Genomic DNA, 25,061 nt, shown 5'->3' with positions numbered 1-25,061 from the left:
ACGTCACCACACCGGTCTACACGTCTGATACCATGTCACACGTCACCACACCGGTCTACACGTCTGATACCATGTCACACGTCACCACACACGTCTACACGTCTGATACCATGTCACACGTCACCACACCCGGTCTACACGTCTGATACCATGTCACACGTCACCACACCGGTCTACACGTCTGATACCATGTCACACGTCACCACACCGGTCTACACGTCTGATACCATGTCACACGTCACCACACCGGTCTACACGTCTGATACCATGTCACATGTCACCACACACGTCTACACGTCTAATACCATATCACACGTCACCACACCCGGTCTACACGTCTGATACCATATCACACGTCACCACACCGGTCTACACGTCTGATACCATGTCACACGTCACCACACCCGGTCTACACGTCTGATACCATGTCACATGTCACCACACACGTCTACACGTCTGATACCATGTCACACGTCACCACACCCGGTCTACACGTCTGATACCATATCACACGTCACCACACCGGTCTACAGGTCTGATACCATGTCACACGTCACCACACCACTCCACACGTCTGATACGATGTCACATGTCACCACACCGGTCTACACGTCTGATACCATGTCACACACATCGCAAAGACCATTCATGATGTCGTACTACTCTGTTACGTACAGCACAGCACTGCCTTACACTACTGACACCATACTTCGCTATGCTGCACTGCACCACACAACACCTTGCCTTAATAAATAAATAAATAGACGAATGAATAAATGAATGGATAGATAAATTAATTAAGAAATTAAAAAAATAAATGAAAGTAATAGATAAACAAATAAAGAAATAAAAACATAGATAAATTTTAAAAAAATACCTAAACAAATAAATACATACATACATAAATGAGTACATGATAAAAATAGATTCACCCTGAAAACGGAGTATGGCTGCCTACATGGCGGGGTAAATCGGCTATACACGTAAAAGCCCACTCGTGTTCATACAAGTGAACGTGGGAGTTGCAGTCCACGAATAAAGAAGAAGAAAGAAAGAAAGAAAATAAACAAGCAGCAACCTTCTGTAAAATAAACACGTGAATAAAACAAAGAAAGACCGAAACAAACAAACCAACAACCAACAAACCAACCAAGAAACCAACCAACAAACAAACAAACGAACGAACAAACAAACCAATAAAACAACAAACAAACCAATAAACCAACAAACAACAAACCAACAAACAAACCAACAACCAACCAACCAGCCAACCAACCAACCAACAATAACAAACCAACCAACCAACCAACAATAACACACCAACCAGCCAACCAACCAACCAACCAGCCAACCAACCAGCCAACCAACCAACCAGCCAACCAACCAGCCAGCCAACCAACCAGCCAACCAGCCAACCAACCAACCAACCAACCAACCAACCAACCAGCCAGCCAGCCAGCCAACCAGCCAACCAACCAGCCAACCAACCAACCAGCCAGCCAACCAGCCAACAATAACAAACCAACCAGCCAACCAACCAGAATAACACGCCAACCAACCAGCCAGCCAACCAACCAACCAGCCAACCAACCAACCAGCCAACCAACCAGCCAGCCAACCAGCCAGCCAGCCAACCAACCAACCAACCACCCAACCAGCCAACCAGCCAGCCAGCCAGCCAACCAACCAACCATCCAACCAGCCAGCCAGCCAACCAACAAACCAACCAACCAACCAACCAACCAACCAAGAAACCAACCAACCAACCAACCAGCCAACCAACCAAGAAACCAACCAACCAGCCAGCCAACCAACAAACCAACCAACCAACCAACCAACCAACCAACCAACCAACCAAGAAACCAACCAACCAACCAACCAGCCAACCAACCAAGAAACCAACCAACCAGCCAACCAACCAAGAAACCAACCAACCAGCCAGCCAACCAACAAACCAACCAACCAACCAACCAAGAAACCAACCAAGAAACCAGCCAACCAGCCAACAAACCAACCAACCAACCAACCAAGAAACCAACAAACAAGCCAACCAACAAACCAACCAACCAACCAACAGTCCCTGGCCCACCTTTGGAATGACCTCCCCTCTCTGCAGCAGCAGCTGCACGATGACGTAGTTGTTTTTCTGGGCGGCTAGGTTGAGAGGCGTCATGTCTGTGGAGAACTGGGACTCCACCTGGTGGTGGTAGTAGTAGAAGTAGTAGTAATAGTGGTACCATCTTCATCATCATCAGTAGTAGTAGTACTTTTATAATCATCATTAGTATCGTGATTATTATTATTATTACTATTACCAGCACCAGCAGCAGCAGTAGTAGTAGTAGTAGTACCATCATCATCATTATCTTCACCATCATCATCATTGTTATTGTCATAATCATGATTACCATTATCATCATCATCAGTAGTAGTAGTAGTACAATCAAGATCATCATTATCATTTTAATAATCATGATCATCATCATCAGTTGTAGTAGTAGTAGTAGTAGTAGTAGTTTAAGACAACGTGTTATATCAGTGGAGAACTAGGACTCAACCTCGTATCGTTGGTTGTTGTAGCACCAGTGGATACTTACACAGCACACTATCCAGATACCTACTCTAGGTGTTAATTAAGCAAAAGACACGGTGATAACACATCACTCTTAAATACACACTCCAAAATGTAAATAACAAACTACACACACACACACACACACACACACACACACACACACACACACACACACACAACCAAGTAAGGATAATGCATACATACATATGAATATACATTCACACACACACACACACACACACACACACACACACATACACACACACACACGTAAGGATAATGCATACATACATATGAATATACATTCAAACACACACACACGAACGCTCTCTCTCTCTCACACACACACACACACACACACACACACACACACACACACACGCACACACCCCTCTCACCTCACCCCACCCCCACACATCCCACACACATCCCACACCTCACACACACCTCCGTCTTGAAGAAGCCATCCGTGTCGCCCAGGCGCTGTCTCTTGCGGCAGATCTCCAGGAAGCAGGGGTGCTTCAGGATGAGTTCTGCGATGGACGTGTGGTCTTCGCTGATGGCCTGCAGAACTGCCTGCTGGATGTTCTGGCTGTTGCAGTGCTCCACCAGCAGCTCCACCAGCTATCCCGACCCGACAGCACGTGCACCCGACAGTGTATTGCATTTCTCTCTCTCTCTCTCTCTCTCTCTCTCTCTCTCTCTCTCTCTCGTCAATGCCACACAACGCAATACAATACAATGCAATGCAATGCATTGCCGTGCAATACAGTATAATGCAGTGCGATCCAAAGCGATGCAATATAACATAAAAGAAGAACTCAACACAATGCACAATTACAACCAGTTTCATTGCGTGTGGCGGATTATTATTTTTCTATTTTCATTTTATTCTCTTTTTTGACTAACTTGTGTAAACAAAGTGAGTCTATGTTTTAACCCGATGTTCGGTTGTCTGTGTGTGTGTGTGTGTGTCCGTGTGTCCGTGGTAAACTTTAACATTGACATTTTCTCTGCAACTACTTTGTCAGTTGACACCAAATTTGGCATAAAAATAGGAAAAATCCAGTTCTTTCCAGTCATCTTGTTTAAAACAATATTGCGCTTCTGGGATTGGCACAAAAAAATAAAGAATGAAGCCTAATTATATGCAAACTGCATTTACTGTTACATTTATATTTTTTATATTCTCTAAACTTGGCACTTTGATCCGATATTCTGACCCAACAGCTAGAGCAGTCATTATTATCATTTTTTGTTCAAACAGGAACTTCTTTTGCTAAGCATGGGATTTTTATTTATTTTGCAAACGTTTTGGTTCAGATAGTAAAAAGGGGAAATTACTCTGTAATGCTAGTGGAGTTAATTTGCTTTAAACTGATCTTTCTCATCTTAAACATTACATTTTGAAACAAGAGAGGCAAGGCCTTCAAGACTGACTTGTGATGCACTTTTTTTTTTTAAATCCAAACTTTTTATGTATTGAGTATAATTTCAAAATGTAATGTTTAAGATGAGAAAGATCAGTTTAAAGCAAACTAAGTTCCCAGCAGAGTAATTTCCTTTGTTCTGCTATCTTCACCAAAATGTTTGCAATAAATAAAACTTCCATGCTTTGCAAAAGAAGTTCCTGTTTGAACAAAAAATGATAATAATGACAGATCTTTTGTTGGGTCGAATATCAGATCAAAGTGCCATGTTTAGAGAATACAAAAAATATAAATATAACAGTAAATGCATTATACTCAATACATAAAAACTTGGATTTTTTTAAAAGTGTATCACAAGTGAGTCTTGAAGGCGTTGCCTTTCTTATTATGAATTCATTCATTCATTCATTCATTTACTTTACAGTTTCAGGGAGGAAGGTGGCAAGAATAGTTAAAGACGCTTTGCTGCCAATACAGAGAGTCCGTGAGGGTCTGGGTTCGAATCCCGCTCTCACCCTTTCTCCAAAGTTTGACTGGAAAATCAAACTGAGTGTCTGGTCAGGAGTCACTAAACGGTGGTCCCGTGTGCAGCTACGCACTTGGCGCACTGAAACAGAACCCATGGCAATGATAGTGTTGTCCCGTGACAAAATTATGTAGTAGAAGACCAAAGCGCGTTGGGTTATGCTGCTGGTCAGCCATCTGCCTAGCAGATGCGGTGTAGCGTATAATTATGGATGGATGTGGACACTGTAGCAGGCCCCATGGGGGTGACCACTGAGCCAGGGGCCTGCATTCTCGACTGTTGCGACATGAATTGAGACATTTGCCTCCACACAACATCGGAGACAGCCTGAAGTTGTCTTTGGTTTAAACCAGTATCTGCGGGTGCTGCTGCCTTGTGCACAGACACATTTTCCACGGATGAATCACTACGCACAGAGTCCGTAGGGTCGGTCCTGTGAAGGGAGTTGAGCACGGTTGAAGTTGGTGTTAGAAGTATCCATGATGGCGTCGCTGAAGCTGAACGAGTATTGCAAAAAGCGCCAAACCCTACCTACCAATTGGAGTTTAACGACCTATTGGCTTCTACACCCTTAAGGTCAAGTTTGTTCGGTTGGAGTTGTGAACACAACGCTACAATGTAGGCTCAATATATACGGGGCTGCGATGCATGCTGGGAGGTCGGACACCCAATCACACAGGCTGGACATTGGTCACCTGGCCAACAGCACCGCACGAGCGGAGATCCTCGCTCGCGGACAGCCTATCGCGAAGTTTTCCCTTGTTATACAAAGCTCGGTAGAAAAGAGAGTACTGCAAATCGCCATATGTGTAAGCCATTGCACAATAGTGCAAAAATTATAATTTCTGCACCATATGAGCATCTGCACTTCTTGAGCATCTGAGCCGATCTGAAGTCATAACGTGCGGACTGGTCCACATACGCTAGGCATTTACGCACACTGACACTGATTTGTGTGTGTGTGTGTGTGTGTGTGTGTGTGTGTGTGTGTGTGTGTGTGTCTAAGACGCAATCACCGAATATGACTTCGAGAGAACATTGAAAACCGCCATGCCGTCTGTCATGGTATGGTATGGTTCTAACCAGCATTACTGCTGAACTAGCTATCTTTTTTATCTTTCTCGGTCTCGGTCTCTGTCTATCTCTGTCTCTGTCTGTGTGTCTGTGTGTCTGTGTGTGTCTCTCTCTCTCTCTCTCTCTCTCTCTCTCTCTCTCTCTCTCACGCACACACGCATTCACGTATATACAAACACACACTTCCAGTCACGTACACACATTCTCTCTCTCTCTCTCTCTCTCTCTCTCTCTCTCTCTCTCTCTCTCTCTTCTCCCCCCCCCTCCCCTACACACCCCCACCCCCACCCATCGGGAATTCCCAGTGCCCACTCACTGACCTCCCTATTTTCGTTCCGGACAGCCAGGCGGAGCGCCGTCCTGCCCAGAGCGTCAATCACATCCACGTTCAGTGCGGGGTTTCCCGCTAGCAGCCGCCGTGCAGTGCTGATGTCACTCATTTCCACAGCGCGCAGGAAGGCCACCTCGTCCGAAGTGCGCGCCGAATTGGACGCCTCCGATTGGTTCATGGAAAACAACATGGCGGACGCTGGTGTGTTGGTGGAGGGGGTGAAGGCGAGGGGTTTTTTTTGTCAGCGAGTGTGAGGCATTTAGGTCAGTGGGTGTTGGCTAGTTCACGGGGGTGTCTTTATGGCTTGTCTGGAACACATGAAACACAACACAGATCACACTGGGAAAACTCTGTATCTGTCTGTCTGTCTGTCTGTCTGTCTGTCTGTCTCTCTCTCTCTCTCTCTCTCTCTCTCTCTCTCTCGCTTAGTGTTGAGAACGAGGACCTGACATTAATTAAACATGATGTCATCATATTGATCATGGTGAATTTGAACAACCGAGTACTTGGCAAAAACCGGCTACATATAAATCAACCCTTTAAATGTGATGATGTGATGACAGACAGACAGACAAACAGTCTGATAAACAGAGAGACAAACACAGACACAGATAGACGTAGAGACATAGTGAAAAACAAAGAGAGAGAGAAAGACAGACAGACAGACAGGCAGGCAGACAGACAGACAGATAGGGAGAGAGGGCGACGGGCGCAATAGTCGAGTGGTTAAAGCGTTGGACTGTCAATCTGAGGGTCCCGGGTTCGAATCACGGTGACGGCGCCTGGTGGGTAAAGGGTGGAGATTTTTACGATCTCCCAGGTCAACATATGTGCAGACCTGCTAGTGCCTGACCCCCTTCGTGTGTATATGCAAGCAGAAGATCAAATACTCACGTTAAAGATCCTGTAATCCATGTCAGCGTTCGGTGGGTTATGGAAACAAGAACATACCCAGCATGCACACCCCCGAAAACGGAGTATGGCTGCCTACATGGCGGGGTAAAAAACGGTCATACACGTAAAAAGCCCACTCGTGTACATACGAGTGAACGCAAAGTAGAAGAAGGAGGGAGGGAGGGAGAGAGAGAGAGAGAGAGAGAGAGAGAGAGAGAGAGAGAGCTGTGGGAACAGCTACTTAATCTATTTTCAATTATTTGCCTTCTACACATGATGTCAGTGTATCATACTCCGAAGGTATTTTCTACTTTACGTTTGTTTTGCTTGTCATTCCATTCTTTACACAGCAAGCCTAAGTCAGTCCGACCCTCACAAAGATGTAGATGTTGGTGACATGATCAGGCATTCAACACCCTTTCTAAGCGCGTTGGGTTGCGCTGCTGGTCAGGCATCTGCTTGGCAGATGTGGTGTAGCGTATATGGATTTGTCCGAACGCAGTGACGCCTCCTTGAGCTACTGAAACTGAAACTGAAACTAAACACCCCTCATCCAACAAAACGTCAATGATGTTAGTACACACACACACACACACACACACACACACACACACACACACACACACACACACACACACACACACACAAGACCCAAAAAATCGATTCTAGTCAGCAACAGAAAACCGCGATACCTCACTAGATAGCGACTGCTTTGTGTAACAACTATCGCCGGGCTGACAAAGCCATTAGTGAAATGACGGTACAGGATGAATTTGACATGAGCTTTGTGACGGTCACTATAGTAGTCACTTCACTGAAAGGTAATGTCAACAGATGGCATCCCTGGAACCTCCAGGGTCTGTGTGGGGGGCGTGGGAGGGGGGGGCTGTGGGGGGGGGGGGCGCGGGGCGACGGGGAAAGTGGGACGGGGGGGGGGGGGGCTTGAAGGTTGAGAGACCAGAACAGACAAACAGACAGACAGACAAACAGACACACTGGTTGACAAAGGTAATGTATGAAACGTTTTCACTGGTAGCAGCCTTTTTTTTTTTTCCTTTTTTTTTTTTTTTTTTTTTTTTATAACTGAGCAGAACCTTTCGTGGTGACCGACTTCACATTTAGGGTCTGGCGTCAGATGTCTGCGCGCGCACACACACGTGTGTGTGTGTGTGTGTAGGGAGGGGGTGGTATGGGTGGGTATTGGTGTTGGTGTGTTCTTCGTAGTCGTAGTTGACAAACTTTTCAATATGTCCTCGTAGCTAAGTTACCCAAACCAACAATTTGCCTAGCAAAAATTTTGCGCATTTGCAAGCTTTCCAGATGTGTGTGCTTTTTGTTCTCTCGGGTGCCTTTTTACTGCATGGCGATATTCACGGTCTGTTGTGAGTGTTGATTTTTTTTGTATTTGTATTTCTTTTTGTCACAACAGTTTTCTATGTGTGAAATTCGGGCTGTTGTCCCCTGGGAGAGCTCGTCGATGGCCTAGAGGTAACGCGTCCGCCTAGGAAGCGAGAGAATCTGAGCCGCCGATATTTTCTCCCCCTCCACTAGACCTTGAGTGGTGGTCTGGACGCTAGTCATTCGGATGAGACGATAAACCGAGGTCCCGTGTGCAGCATGCACTTAGCGCACGTAAAAGAACCCACGGCAACAAAAGGGCTGTTCCTGGCAAAATTCTGTAGAAAAATCCACTTCGATAGGAAAAACAAATAAAACTGCACTCAGGAAAAAATACAAAAAATGGGTGGCGCTGTAGTGTAGCGACGCGCTCTCCCTGGGGAGAGCAGCCCGAATTTCACACAGAGAAATCTGTTGTGATAAAAAAATATATATATATTATTTCAGACACTAAGATTCAGCGAGCACAGTCTGTCAGGTGCTTTGTTCATTTGCTGATATTGGGCAGGGGAAAACAAGCAGTCGATCTGCCATCTAGAAACCCCTCGCATCCCAGTCCAAGGTCTTGATCTGTTTACTTGAATCTAAGGTGGTTTATCTAGGTGCCACTCTGTGGAACTCACTCCCACAAACAGTCAAACAACGCCATTGCCCTACATTGCCCAAACCAAACACCATTGTCCGACCACTTTTCCACGAATAAAATGCCTGTCCCACCTTGGGCCATAATGTTTTATGCTCATCTTGTTGATGCTGTTGTTACCTGTTGTGTACGGTTGCCTTGGAAACCCTCCGGATCCCCCCACCCCCCCCTTCCCCCCATGCCCCTCGGCCCCCTCTTCCACCCCCTCCCCAACCGCCACCCCACCCGCCAAGTTCTACTTGACTGTCTGCGTCTCTCTCTCTCTCTCTCTCTCTCTCTCTCTCTCTCTCCCTCCCTCCCTATCCCCCTCTCCCTCTCTCTCTCTCGCATCCCATCTCTCTCCCCTCCCCATCCCTCTCTCTCCCTCTCCGTCTCTCTCTCTCTCTCCCTCTCTCGCTCTCTCTCTCTCCACCTTTCTCTTCCCCACGCCCGAGGTTCTATAATCACACATGCCTCCCATTAATTAATCATTGATTTCAATGACAGAACATTTCGCTCAATCTGATGTCTTGTGCGCACTGTGCGAGTGGTGTGTGCATGTGTGTGTGTGTGTGTGTGTGTGTGTGTGTGTGTGTGTGTGTGTGTGTGTGTGTGTGTGTGTGTGTGTGTGTGTGTCTGTGTCTGTGTCTGTGTGTGTGTGCTAAGTGTGTTTGTATGTATGCGCGCCCGTGTGTGCATGTGTGTGTGAAATTGTGTGTGTGTGTGTGTGTGTGTGTGTGTCTGTGTCTGTGTGTGTGTGCTAAGTGTGTTTGTATGTATGCGCGCCCGTGTGTGCATGTGTGTGTGAAATTGTGTGTGTGTGTGTGTGTGTGTGTGTGTGTGTGTGTGTGTGTGTGTGTGTGTGTGTGTGTGTGTGTGCGTCTGTGTCTGTGTGTGTGTGCTAAGTGTGTTTGTATGTATGCGCGCCCGTGTGTGCATGTGTGTGTGAAATTGCGTGTGTGTGTGTGTGTGTGTGTGTGTGTGTGTGTGTGTGTCTGTGTGTCTGTGTGTGTGTGTGTGTGTGTGTGTCTGCGTGTGTGTGTGTGTGTCTGTGTCTATGTGTGTGTGCTAAGTGTGTTTGTATGTATGCGCGCCTGTGTGTGCATGTGTATGTAATTGTGTGTGTGTGTGTGTGTGTGTGTGTCTGTGTGTCTGTGTGTGTCTGTGTCTGTGTGTGTGTGCTAAGTGTGTTTGTATGTATGCGCACCCGTGTGTGCATGTGTGTGTGTGTGTGTGTGTGTGTGTCTGTGTCTGTGTGTGTGTGTGTCTGTGTCTGTGTCTGTGTGCTAAGTGTGTTTGCATTTATGCGCGCCCGTGTGTGCATGTGTGTGTAATTGTGTGTGTGTGTGTGTGTGTGTGTGTGTGTGTGTGTGTGTGTGTTAAGTGTGTTTGTATGTATGCGCGCCCGTGTGTGCATGTGTGTGTAATTGTGTGTGTGTGTGTGTGTGTGTGTGTGTGTGTGTGTGTGTGTGTGTGTGTGCTAAGCGTGTTTGTATGTATGCGCGCCGGTGTGTGCATGTATGTCTGTGTGTGTGTGCATGTGTGGTGGCAGCATCATGAAGGCTATTCTGAACACTTTCTGTTCATCGGGGACAGGGGGGGTTCTGAAAGAAAGGGACGGCAATGTTCACTTGCCAGTCATGTCCCAACTCACCATCATCTCACCCACAAGCAGAAGAAACGTGCACCATCTGAAACCTTCTTCCGACCCCCTCCACCCAGCTGTTCATCACCATCACCACCACCACCAGTTCAGTTCTGTTCAGTTTCTCAAGGAGGCGTCACTGCGTTCGGACAATTCCATAATTATACGCTACACCACATCTGCCAAGCAGATGCTTGACCAGCAGCGAAAGCCAACGCGCTCAGTTACGCCTTGAGGGGAAAATAAGATGAAATAGATGAAAATGAAATAAAAAGAAAGAAAGAAAGAAAGAAATGAATAAATAAATGAATAAACTGATAGAGTAACAAACAAAACTAGTGAATGCAGATATAGAAATAAAATCAAATAGAAGAATAAATAAAATGAAATATAGAAGAAAGAAACGATATCAATAACAATAATGATTGTTCCGTCACACCTTCACCCATCTTCTCCACTCTCCCCTCCTCCCCCCCCCCCCCCCCACCCAATCCCCCCACACCGAGCAACGTACAAGGTGACCACCATCACTACCCCGCCACCCCCCACCCCCCCACCACCGCCACTAGATCGGTCACATTGTCCGTCATCTCCACCCCCTTCCACCCCCTTCCACCCCCTTTTTCCCTGACAAGCACTGTCACACCTCCACCCCCTTCCTCCCTGACAAGCACTGTCACACCTCCACCCTCCTCCCCCTTTCTCCCTGAGAAGCACTGTCACACCTCCACCCTCCACCCCCTTCCTCCCTGACAAGCACTGTCACACCTCCACCCTCCTCCCCCTTCCTCCCTGACAAGCACTGTCACACCTCCACCCTCCACCCCCTTCCTCCCTGACAAGCACTGTCACACCTCCACCCTCCTCCCCCTTCCTCCCTGACAAGCACTGTCACACCTCCACCCTCCTCCCTCTTCCTCCCTGACAAGCACTGTCACACCTCCCCCCTCCCCCCCCTTCCTCCCTGACAAGCACTGTCACACCTCCACCCTCCACCCCCTTCCTCCCTGACAAGCACTGTCACACCTCCATCCTCCTTCCCCTTCCTCCCTTACAAGCACTGTCACACCTCCACCCACCCCCTTCCTCCCTGACAAGCACTGTCACACCTCCACCCTCCTCCCCCTTCCTCCCTGACAAGCACTGTCACACCTCCACCCTCCCCACCCCTTTCCTCCCTGACAAGCACTGTCACACCTCCACCCTCCCCCTTCCTCCCTGACAAGCACTGTCACACCTCCACCCTCCTCCCCCTTCCTCCCTGACAAGCACTGTCACACCTCCACCCTCCTCCCCCTTCCTCCCTGACAAGCACTGTCACACCTCCACCCTCCACCCCCTTCCTCCCTGACAAGCACTGTCACACCTCCACCCTCCTCCCCCCTTCCTCCCTGACAAGCACTGTCACACCTCCACCCTCCTCCCCCTTCCTCCCTGACAAGCACCGTCACACCTCCATCCCTTCCTCCCTGACAAACACTGACTCTCTCCATCACCCCTTCGCCCCCCCCCCTCCCTCTCTCTCCCCTCCTCCCCCTCACCCCTCCCCCCACTCTCCGACAAGCCACCACGACACAGCTTCTTCTCTCAATCGATCCGCCGTCCGACAATGTTTTCTCACCTTCCTCCGCCTGTTTGCGACAGTCCGTGGTTTTTATCGATGACTGTGGGTTAGAAACCGATTGTTTCGTCAGACAGCACCCCCCCACCTCCACCCCCCACCTTCCCCTTACCCCCCTCTCACTCGCTCTCATGTCTCTGTTTCTTAAGATATCCAGATATCTCTGTATCTGTCTCTGTCTCTGACAGAGACACCCCATCTCTGTGTGTCTTTGTCTCTGAGACACCCATCCATCTCTGTGTCTGTGTCTCTGAGACACCCCATCTCTCTCTGTCTTTGTCTCTGAGACACTCATCTCTCTGTGTCTTTGTCTCTGAGACACTCATCTCTGTGTCTTTGTCTCTGAGACACTCATCTCTGTGTCTTTCTCTCTGAGACACTCATTTCTCTCTCTCTCTGTGTCTCTGAGATACCCATCTCTGTGTCTCTGTTTCTGAGACACCCATCTCTGTGTCTCTGAGACACCCATCCCTCTCTCTCTCTCTCTCTCTCTCTCTCTCTCTCTCTCTCTCTCTCTCTCTTAGTTTATGGAGATACTGGAAGATTCCCACTGTTTATAAACGTCAATGTTCGGCACATTAAATACTGGCTAAATCTAACAAGAATGTCTGACGATCGCATTCCACGAAAATCTTACGAAATGCTATATAACCTTCACTGTAAAGATAAGAATAACTGGGTCTCTAATATATGCTTTGTCTAGTATCGTTATGGTTTTGGCTTTGTGTGGGAACAGCAAGGAGTGGGTAATGAGAAAGCTTTTTTTTTGGCTGAGTTTAGACAACGGTGAATTGACTGCTATGTCCAAGGCTGGAACAGTGATATAAAAACAAAAGAACGCTATGTATTTCATTCTTACTTGAAAGAAAACCTCTCCCTTTCTCACTGTCTCTTGGTTGTACAGAATAGCGCAGTTAGGAAATAGTTAACAAGAATGGTGTTTCACCATTAAAAATGTCATTTCAACCGTTTTCGTGAGGCTAAGGAGAAATGTTTGAATTGTCCTTTCTGTGAGGGTGTCTATGAATCAGAAATCCACTTCGTTGTCATTTGTCCTAGATACCAACAGGTTAGAGAACAGTTTGTTCTTCAAAAATTTGACAACCATCCATGTATCTATGTTCAGATTAGCGTTATTGCTACTGTTCCCTTTGACATGGGCAGATGGCCCAGTTCATTAAACTATTTCTGTGTGTGTGTCTGTGTGTGTGTGTGTCTGTGTGTGTGTGTGTGTGTGTCTGTGTCTGAGACACCCATCTCTCTCTGTCTCTACCCCCCCCACACCTCTACCCCCATCCCCCGTCCCCATCCCCCGTCCCCCATCCCCCGTCCCCCATCACCCATCCCCCGTCCCCCGTCCCCATCCCCCGTCCCCCATCACCCGTCCCCCATCCCCCGTCCCCCGTCTCCATCCCCCGTCCTCCCGTCCCCCATCACCCATCCCCCATCCCCCGTCCCCCCGTCCCCTCCCCCGTCCCATCCCCGTCCCCTCCCCCGTCCCCATCCCCCGTCCCCATCCCCCGTCCCCCGTCCCCTCCCCCGTCCCCATCCCCCGTCCCCGTCCCCTCCCCCGTCCCCATCCCCCGTCCCCTCCCCCGTCCCCTCCCCCGTCCCATCCCCCGTCCCCATCCCCTGTCCCCATCACCCATCCCCCGTCCCCATCCCCCATCCCCCGTCCCCATCCCCCGTCCCCGTCCCCATCCCCTGTCCCCATCACCCATCCCCCGTCCCCATCCCCCGTCCCCCATCCCTCGTCCCCCAATCCCCGTCCCCGTCCCCCCGTCCCCACCCCTCAACTCTGTGACAGCTGATGACACGGTGTCAAACAGGGAAGCACGTGCTGTGTTCCCAGGCAGGACAGACCTCTTTACCACGCTTGCTGAGCGCTGCCATCCCCCATCCCCCGTCCCCCGTCCCCCAATCCCCGTCCCCATCCCCGTCCCCCATCCCCCGTCCCCCGTCCCCCCGTCCCCCAATCCCCGTCCTCATCCCCCGTCCCCGTCCCCCATCCCCCACCCCGCTTCCCCAATTCCCCGTCCCCAGTCCCCGTCCCCCCGTCCCCAGTCCCCGTCCCCCCGTCCCCCAGTCCCCAGTCTCCATCCCCCCCCGTCCCCCCGTCCCCCAGTCCGCGTCCCCCATCCCCCGTCCCCCATCCCCCAATCCCCGTCCCCATCCCCGTCCCCCATCCCCCGTCCCCCGTCCCCCCGTCCTCATCCCCCGTCCCCGTCCCCCATCCCCCACCCCCCATCCCCCATTCCCCGTCCCCAGTCCCCGTCCCCCCGTCCCCCAGTCCCCGTCCCCCAGTCCCCAGTCCCCATCCCCCCGTCCCCCAGTCCCCGTCCCCCAATCCCCGTCCCCGTCCCCCAGTCCCCGTCCCCCGTCCCCCAGTCCCCGTCCCCCGTCCCCCAATCCCCGTCCCCATCCCCGTCCCCCAGTCCCCGTCCCCGTCCCCCAATCCCCGTCCCCATCCCCGTCCCCCATCCCCGTCCCCCCATCCCCGTCCCCCATCCCCCGTCCCCCCGTCCTCATCCCCCGTCCCCGTCCCCCATCCCCCATTCCCCGTCCCCAGTCCCCGTCCCCCAGTCCCCAGTCCCCCCGTCCCCCAGTCCCCGTCCCCTGTTCCCCAGTCCCCCCCGTCCCCCAGTCCCCCAGTCCCTATCCCCCATCCCCCGTCCCCCAGTCCCCGTCCCCATCCCCCGTCCCCATCCCCCGTCCCCCAATCCCCGTCCCCATCACCCATCCCCATCCCCCAGTCCCCGTCCCCCAGTCCCCACCCCTCAACTCTGTGACAGCTGATGACACGGTGTCAAACAGGGAAGCACGTGCTGTGTTCCCAGGCAGGACAGACCTCTTTACCACGCTTGCTGGGCGCTGCCATGGCAACTATCAATACCCACAACTCCCTTATCTCCCCCTCCTCCTCTGCGTGTGTGTGTGTGTGTGTATGTGTGTGTGTACGTGTGTGTGTGTGTATGTGTGTGTACGTGTGTGTGTGTGTGTGTGTGTGTGTGTGCTTCTGCGTGCTTCGGTGGATGCGTGTTTTTATCGCGCACTTCTGTACGCAGCGCTGACTATTAATTATCAATTATTAATGTCCATACGACACAGAAAGAGAGAGAGAGAGGTAAAGAATAAGAGAAAAAGCGACAGACAAAAAAAAAATAGAGACAAAGAAACAACTGAATGGGAGAGACAGACAGACAGACAGACAGAGACAGAGAGGAATATAGGCCGTGCACGTGTAAAAGAGAGGAAACAGGTTCGGTAGGAGCAAAATGGTGAATCAAGAAATCAATAGCAGTTTACGGGTCGTTCATGTGTGAGAGAAACGACAACTGCCGTGCGTGTAAACAGTGTTTTTGTCCACAGCTCTGACAAATACCCGCCTCTGTCGGTGATCGGGTGTCGGGGTGGAGCGGGACAGGGTTGAGGGGGTGGGCAACCGGGGGGGGGGGGGGGAGGGGTGGTAGGGTACGGAGCTGCTGATGTATTTCAAATTCTACGTTTTACAGAGTCGTCAGCTATGTTTGATCTTAACACTGCCATCGCCTTACGTATGATCTTTACACTGTCATCAGCTATGGGCGACCTTTACACTGTCATCAGCTGTGGGTGATCTTTACACTGTCATCAGCTGTGGGTGATCTTTACACTGTCATCAGCAAAGGGTGATCTTTACATTGTCATCAACAATGGGTGATCTTTACACTGTCATCAGCTGTGGATGATCTTTACACTGTCATCAGCTGTGGGTGATCTTTACACTGTCATCAGCTATGGGTGATCTTTACATTGTCATCAGCTGTGGGTGATCTTTACATTGTCATCAGCTGTGGGTGATCTTTACACTGTCATCAGCTGTGGGCGATCTTTACACTGTCATCAGCAATGGGTGATCTTTACACCATCATCAGCTGTGGGTGATCTTTACACCATCATCAGCTGTGGATGATTTTTACACTGTCATCAGCTGTGGGTGATCTTTACATTGTTATCAGCTGTGGGTGATCTTTACACTACCATCAGCAATGGGTGTTCTTTACATTGTCATCAGATATGGGCGATCTTTAGACTGTCATCAGCAATGAGTGATCTTTACACTCCAATCAGCAATGGGCGATCTTTACACTGTCATCAGCAATGGGTGATCTTTAAATTGTCATCAGCTATGGGCGATCTTTACACGGTCATCAGCTGTGGGTGATCTTGTCATCAGCAATGGGTGATCTTTACATTGTCATCAGCAATGAGTGATCTTTACATTGTCATCAGCTATGGGTGATCTTTACACTGTCATTAGCTGTGGGTGATCTTTACATTGGCATCAGCTGTGGGCGATCTTTACATTGTCATCAGCTGTGGGTGATCTTTACATTGTCATCAGCTGTGGGTGATCTTTACACTGTCACCAGCTGTGGGTGATCTTTACATTGTCATCAGCTGTGGGTGATTTTTACATTGTCATCAGCAATGGGTGATCTTTACATTGTCATCAGCTGTGGGTGATCTTTACACTGTCACCAGCTGTGGGTGATCTTTACATTGTCATCAGCTGTGGGTGATTTTTACATTGTCATCAGCAATGGGTGATCTTTACACCATCATCAGCTGTGGGCGATCTTTACACCGTCATCAGCAATGGGTGATCTTTACATTGTCATCAGCTGTGGGTGATCTTTACACTGTCATCAGCTGTGGGCGATCTTTACACTGTCATCAGATAAGGGCGATCTTTACACTGTCATCAGCAATGGGTGATCTTTACACCATCATCAGCTGTGGGTGATCTTTACACCATCATCAGCTGTGGATGATTTTTACACCATCATCAGCTGTGGGTGATCCTTACACTGTCATCAGCTGTGGGTGATCTTTACACTGTCATCAGCTGTGGGTGATCTTTACATTGTTATCAGCTGTGGGTGATCTTTACACTACCATCAGCAATGGGTGTTCTTTACATTGTCATCAGATATGGGCGATCTTTAGACTGTCATCAGCAATGAGTGATCTTTACACTCCAATCAGCAATGGGCGATCTTTACACGGTCATCAGCTGTGGGTGATCTTGTCATCAGCAATGGGTGATCTTTACATTGTCATCAGCAATGAGTGATCTTTACATTGTCATCAGCTATGGGTGATCTTTACACTGTCATTAGCTGTGGGTGATCTTTACATTGTCATCAGCTGTGGGTGATCTTTACATTGTCATCAGCTGTGGGCGATCTTTACATTGTCATCAGCTGTGGGCGATCTTTACACCGTCATCAGCAATGGGTGATCTTTACATTGTCATCAGCTGTGGGTGATCTTTACATTGTCATCAGCTGTGGGTGATTTTTACATTGTCATCAGCAATGGGTGGTCTTTACACCATCATCAGCTGTGGGCGATCTTTACATTGTCATCAGCTGTGAGTGATCTTTACACTGTCATCAGCTGTGGGTGATCTTTACCTTGTCATCAGCTGTGGGTGATCTTTACACTGTCATCAGCTGTGGGCGATCTTTACACTGTCATCAGATAAGGGCGATCTTTACACTGTCATCAGCAATGGGTGATCTTTACACCATCATCAGCTGTGGGTGATCTTTACACCATCATCAGCTGTGGATGATTTTTACACTGTCATCAGCTGTGGGTGATCTTTACACCATCATCAGCTGTGGGTGATCTTTACACCATCATCAGCTGTGGGTGATCTTTACACCATCATCAGCTGTGGGTGATCTTTACATTGTCATCAGCTGTGGGTGATCTTTACACCATCATCAGCTGTGGATGATTTTTACACCATCATCAGCTGTGGGTGATCCTTACACTGTCATCAGCTGTGGGTGATCTTTACACTGTCATCAGCTGTGGGTGATCTTTACATTGTTATCAGCTGTGGGTGATCTTTACACTACCATCAGCAATGGGTGTTCTTTACATTGTCATCAGATATGGGCGATCTTTAGACTGTCATCAGCAATGAGTGATCTTTACACTCCAATCAGCAATGGGTGATCTTTACACTGTCATCAACAATGGGTGATCTTTACACCGTCATCAACAATGGGTGATCTTTACACCGTCATCAGCAATGGGTGATCTTTAAATTGTCATCAGCTATGGGCGATCTTTACACCGTCATCAGCTGTGGGTGATCTTTACACCATCATCAGCCATGGATGTTGTTTACATTGTCATCAGCTGTGAGTGATCTTTACACCATCATCAGCAATGGGTGATCTTTACACCATCATCAGCTGTGGGCGATCTTTACATTGTCATCAGCTGTGAGTGATCTTTACACCATCATCAGCAATGGGTGATCTTTACACCATCATCAGCTGTGGGCGATCTTTACCTTGTCATCAGCTGTGGGCGATCTTTACATTGTCATCAGCTGTGAGTGATCTTTACACCATCATCAGCAATGGGTGATCTTTACATTGTCATCAGCTGTGGGCGATCTTTACACCGTCATCAGCTGTGGGTGATCTTTACACCATCATCAGCCATGGATGTTGTTTACATTGTCATCAGCTATGGATGATCTTTTCACTGTCGTTAGCTGTGGATGATCTTTGCATTGTCATCAATTATTGATGATTTTTACACTATCATCAGCTGTGTATGGTTTTTACATTCGTCAGCTATGGGTGATGTAAATGACATTGTCCTCAGCATTGGATGATCTTTACACTGTCACCTGCTGTGGATCGTGTTTACACGTTCACCAGTTATAAAAGATCTTTACATTGTCATGAGCTAATCATCATATTTACAATGTCATCAGCAATTGCTGATCTTTACATTGTCTCATTTAACTGTGATCTTTACGTTGTCATCAGCTATAGATGATCTTTGCTTTGTCATCAGCTAGGTCTGATCTTGTGAACAGGTCGCGGAATATCTATGCAGAGGACAGAAAGTGGCTATGCACAGGATAGAGCGGGGGAATAGTAATGCACATGACGGGGGATAGCATTGCACATGACGGGGGATAGCATTGCACATGACGGGGGGTAGCTTTGCACAGGACGGGGGACAGCAATGCACAGGACGGGGAATCTTTATGCACAGGACGAGGGATCTTTATGCACACGATGGGGAATCTTTATGCACAGGACGAGGGATCTTTATGCACAGGATGGGGAATCTTTTTGCACAAGACGAGGGATCTTTATACACAGGATGGGGAATCTTTATGCACAGGACGAGGATCTTTATGTACAGGATGGGGGATCTTCATGCACAGGACTGGGGATAGCAATGCACAGGACGGGGGATAGCTATGCACAGGACGGGAAATCTTCATTCACATGACGGGGGATAGCTATGCACATGACGGGGAACAGTAATGCACAGGACGGGGAATCTTCATGCACAGGACAGGGGATCTTCATGCACAGGACTGGGGATAGCAATGCACAGGACTGGGGATAGCTATGCACAGGACGGGAAATCTTTATGCACAGGACGGGGGATAGCAATGCACAGGACTGGGGATAGCTATGCACAGGACGGGGAATCTTTATGCACAGGATGGGGAATATTTATGCACAGGACGGGGGATAGTAATGCACAGGACGGGGAATATTTATGCACAGGACGGGGAATAGCCATGCACAGGTCGGGGGATAGCATTGCACAGGATGGGGGATAGCTATGCACATGACGGTGGATGGCATTGCACATGACGGGGGGTAGCAATTCACAGGACGGGAAATTGTAATGCACAGGACGGGGAATCTTTATGCACAGGACGGGGGATAGCTATGCACAGGACGGGGGATAGCAATGCACAGGACAGGGAACAGTAATGCACAGGACGGGGAATCTTCATGCACAGGACGGGGGATCTTCATGCACAGGACTCGGGATAGCAATGCACAGGACGGGGGATAAGCTATGCACAGGACGGGGGACAGTAATGCACAGGACGGGAAATTGTAATGCACAGGACGGGGGATCTTCATGCACAGGACTGGGGATAGCAATGCACAGGACGGGAAATTGTAATGCACAGGACGGGGGATCTTCATGCACAGGACTGGGGATAGCTATGCACATGACGGTGGATAGCATTGCACAGGACGGGGGGTAGCAATGCACAGGACGGGAAATTGTAATGCACAGGACGGGGGATAGCAATGCACGGGACGGGGAATAGCAATGCACATGACGGGAGATATCAATGCACATGACGGGGGATTGCATTGTACAGGACTGGGGATAGCATTGCACAGGACGGGGGATAGCATTGCACAGAACGGGGGATAGCTATGCGCAGGACGGGGAATCTTTATGCACAGGACTAGGGATAGCCATGCATAGGACGGGGGATAGTAATGCACAGAAAGGGAAATATTTATGCACAGGACGGGGGATAGCATTGCATAGGACGGGGGGATAGTAATGCACAGGACTGGGAATCTTTATGCACAGGACGGGGGATAGCCATGCACAGGACGGGGAATAGCCATGCACAGGACGCCAGACAAACTCCAGGAAAATGGCCAGTGAGAAAACAAATCCAGGTGTTCCGCGACAAACGGGAGCCTAACGAAGCATTGATCTGTCACACCTGTGCCCGTGAAACCTGCCCCCGGGGGGAGAACGTGCCACACACACACACACACACACACACACACACACGGACAGCAAGGTGTGAACGTTAGTCATTGATCTACAGCAAGAGGAGCGCAACGCTTGCTCATTACACAGCCACCAACCCATGCCAACTGCTGACAGGAAGATGAACACATGGGGGTGGTGGGGTGGGGGTTGAGGAGGGGGGTGGGGGGAACTAAGCCCACCTTACAACGACAAACCAACATCTAAACGGAATAAGTTCATCACTGTACAACGACAAACCAGTATCTAAACGGAATAAGTGCACCTTACAACGACAAACTAACATCTAAACGGAATAAGTTCACTGACCAGCGACAAACCAACATCTAAACGGAACAACGACAAACCAATATCTAAACGGAACAACAACAAACCAGTATTTAAACGGAACAACGACAAACCAATATCTAAACGGAACAACAACAAACCAGTATTTAAACGGAACAACGACAAACCAATATCTAAACGGAACAACAACAAACCAGTATTTAAACGGAACAACGACAAACCAATATCTAAACGGAACAACAACAAACCAGTATTTAAACGGAACAACGACAAACCAATATCTAAACGGAACAACAACAAACCAGTATTTAAACGGAACAACGACAAACCAATATCTAAACGGAACAACAACAAACCAGTATTTAAACGGAACAACGACAAACCAATATCTAAACGGAACAACGACAAACCGATATCTAAACGGAACAACGACAAACCAGTATTTAAACGGAACAACGACAAACCAACATCTAAACGGAACAACAACAAACCGATATCTAAACGGAACAGGTCTACCGTGCAGCGACAAACCAGTATCTAAACGGAACAAGTCTACCATGCAGCGACAAACCAGTATCTAAACGGAATAAGTCTACCGTGCAGCGATAAACCAATATCTAAACGGAATAAGTCTTCCGTGCAGCGACAAACCAGTATCTAAACGGAATAAGTCTACCGTGCAGCGACAAACCAGTATCTAAACGGAATAAGTCTACCATGCAGCGACAAACCAGTATCTAAACGGGATAAATTTACCATACAATGACAAACCAGTATCTAAACGGAATAAGTCTACCGTGCAGCGACAAACCAGTATCTAAACGGAATAAGTCTACCGTGCAGCGATAAACCAATATCTAAACGGAATAAGTCTTCCGTGCAGCGACAAACCAGTATCTAAACGGGATAAATTTACCATACAATGACAAACCAGTATCTAAACGGAATAAGTCTACCGTGCAGCGACAAACCAGTATCTAAACGGAATAAGTCTACCGTGCAGCGATAAACCAATATCTAAACGGAATAAGTCTTCCGTGCAGCGACAAACCAGTATCTAAACGGAATAAGTCTACCGTGCAGCGACAAACCAGTATCTAAACGGAATAAGTCTACCATGAGCGACAAACCAGTATCTAAACGGGATAAATTTACCATACAATGACAAACCAGTATCTAAACGGAATAAGTCTACCGTGCAGCGACAAACCAGTATCTAAACGGAATAAGTCTACCGTGCAGCGATAAACCAATATCTAAACGGAATAAGTCTTCCGTGCAGCGACAAACCAGTATCTAAACGGAATAAGTCTACCGTGCAGCGACAAACCAGTATCTAAACGGAATAAGTCTTCCGTGCAGCGACAAACCAGTATCTAAACGGAATAAGTCTACCGTGCAGCGACAAACCAGTATCTAAACGGAATAAGTCTACCGTGCAGCGACAAACCAGTATCTAAACGGAATAAGTCTACCGTGCAGCGACAAACCAGTATCTAAACGAAATAAGTATGCAGCGACAAACCAGTATCTAAACGGAATAAGTCTTCCGTGCAGCAACAAACCAGTATCTAAACGGAATAAGTCTACCGTGCAGCAACAAACCAGTATCTAAACGGAATAAGTCTACCGTGCAGCGACAAACCAGTATCTAAACGGAATAAGTCTACCGTGCAGCGACAAACCAGTATCTAAACGGAATAAGTCTACCGTGCAGCGACAAACCAGCATCTAAACGGAATTGGTCTACCGTGCAGCGACAAACCAGTATCTAAACGGAATAGGTCTACCGTGCAGCGACAAACCAGTATCTAAACGGAATTGGTCTACCGTGCAGCGACAAACCAGTATCTAAACGGAATAAGTCTACCATGCAGCGACAAACCAGTATCTAAAACAGCCAACTGCTGACAGAAAGATGAACACGGGGGGGAGGGGGGGGGATCAAGTTCACCATACAGCAACAAACCAGTATTTAATACCATTGCTGAAACACACACACACACACACACACACACACACACACAGCCACGCGCGTGCACACACACACACACACACACACACACACACACACACACAAACACACACACACACACGCACACACACACACACACAAAGATAATCACACGGAATAAGTCCACTGTGCATCGCACAAACCAACACCAACTGCTGAAAAAAAGTTAAACACACGGACTTCCAGCGACAAAGAAAGAGATTCAGCGACAGAGAGACACAGAGAGAGAGAGGAGAGAGAGACAGAGAGAAAGAGAGAGAGAGGAGAGAGAGACAGAGAGAGACAGAGAGAGAGAGAGAGAGAGCGAATATGTGAGCCATCAAAAAACAGAGAGAAAAGTGAGCTTACACGAGAGACAGGTTAAGTGGACCATCACATGACACAGACAGACAGAATTAGTGAGCTTACAACGGAGATAATACACAGATTAATTATATCATCTGGCATAAACTTAACCAAAAATGGTAAACTCACAATGTTTCACGGACATCGTACAGTGTTTTCTCTCAGAAAACCTCTTGGATAAATCATGAATAGGCCAACGTGTCTTTGACCCAAAACCGGACAAAACAATCGCGAACAAAATAAGATGAACACAGAATGTAATGTTTTCTTGTTTGTTGTTTGTTTCTTCACAGTCGTTGTACAACACAGTAACGTCTTCGGATCGTTCCAGTTATAGACCAGTACTGTACAAAATTTAGTCTGATCTCGCAATGTTGTTAAAGCGAATCATTTACCTCATGACACAATCTGATGCTACTCTTTAAGGTGAGCCACCCCCTTCTAAGGATTGATATTACTTGCTAATCAATGTATTTGCGCGTTTGCGCGGATGGGCTTTGAGTTTTCTTTTTGATCTTTTGACATCACTCTTTTTTGATCGTGGGGTGTGGACAATGGATGAATGCATGTAAGGCTTCAATGCCTCCAGGGGGCACAGGAAATATGTTTGCCTTTCCTTGCTTTGCCTTGCCTTGCCTTGCCTTGCTTTGCCTTGCCTTGCCTTTCCTTGCCTTTCCTTGCTTTGCCTTTCCTTTCGTTTCCTTGCCTTTCCTTGCTTTGCCTTGCCTTGCCTTGCCTTGCCTTGCTTTGCCTTGCCTTTCCTTGCTTTGCCTTGCCTTGCCTTTCCTTGCCTTTCCTTGCTTTGCCTTGCCTTTCCTTGCTTTGCCTTTCCTTTCGTTTCCTTGCCTTTCCTTGCTTTGCCTTGCCTTACCTTGCCTTTCCTTGCTTTGCCTTGCCTTACCTTGCCTTCCCTTGCTTTGCCTTGCCTTACCTTGCCTTTCCTTGCCCTGCCTTGCCTTGCTTTGCCTTGCCTTGCTTTGCCTTTCCTTGCTTTGCCTTGCTTTGCCTTTCCTTGCTTTGCCTTTCCTTGCCTTTCCTTTCCTTGCTTTGCCTTGCCTTTCCTTGCTTTGCTTTTCCTTGCCTTTCCTTGCTTTTCCTTTCCTTGCCTTTCCTTGCTTTACCTTTTCTTGCTTTGCCTTTCCTTGCTTTGCCTTGCTTTGCCTTGCTTTGCTTTGCCTTTCCTTGCTTTGTCTTGCCTTACCTTGCCTTTCCTTGCCCTGCCTTGCCTTGCTTTGCCTTGCCTTGCTTTGCCTTTCCTTTCCTTGCCTTTCCTTTCCTTGTCTTGCCTTGCTTTGCCTTTCCTTGCTTTGCCTTTCCTTGCCCTTCCTTGCTTTGCCTTTCCTGCCTTTCCTTGTCTTCCCTTGCCTTGCTTTACCTTGCCTTCCTTTCCTTGCTTTGCCTTGCCTTGCCTTGCCTTTCCTTTCCTTGCTTTGCCTTGCCTTTCCTTGCTTTGCCTTTCCTTTCCTTGCCTTTCCTTGCCTTTCCTTTCCTTGCCTTTCCTTGCTTTGCCTTTCCTTGCCTTTCCTTTCCTTGCCTTTCCTTGCTTTGCCTTTCCTTTCCTTCCCTTGCCTTTCCTTGCCTTTCCTTTCCTTGCCTTTCCTTGCTTTGCCTTTCCTTGCCTTTCCTTGCCTTTCCTTTCCTTGCCTTTTCTTACTTTGCCTTTCCTTTCC

The 25,061-nt window shown here is 48.3% G+C and overlaps 1 protein-coding gene across 1 annotated transcript in view; it reads right to left on the bottom strand.

Moving 5' to 3' along the window:
• LOC143296270 (short transient receptor potential channel 7-like) overlaps positions 1–25,061 on the bottom strand; it is a 62,780-nt gene that overhangs the window by 33,687 nt on the left and 4,032 nt on the right. Inside the window, exons 2-4 of the mRNA XM_076608108.1 lie at positions 5,926–6,244; positions 3,023–3,199; positions 2,090–2,197 (exon numbers count right to left, since the gene is read on the bottom strand). Coding sequence (XP_076464223.1) covers positions 2,090–2,197; positions 3,023–3,199; positions 5,926–6,126 — 486 coding nt within the window. The 5' untranslated portion in view covers positions 6,127–6,244. The remainder of the gene's footprint in view (positions 1–2,089; positions 2,198–3,022; positions 3,200–5,925; positions 6,245–25,061) is intronic.

Source organism: Babylonia areolata, chromosome 21 (assembly GCF_041734735.1).
Source record: "Babylonia areolata isolate BAREFJ2019XMU chromosome 21, ASM4173473v1, whole genome shotgun sequence".
Classification (NCBI taxonomy): Eukaryota; Metazoa; Mollusca; class Gastropoda; order Neogastropoda; family Buccinidae; genus Babylonia; species Babylonia areolata.
Note: the sequence above shows the minus strand (reverse complement) of the source record. Positions and strands in the feature narration are given on the sequence as shown.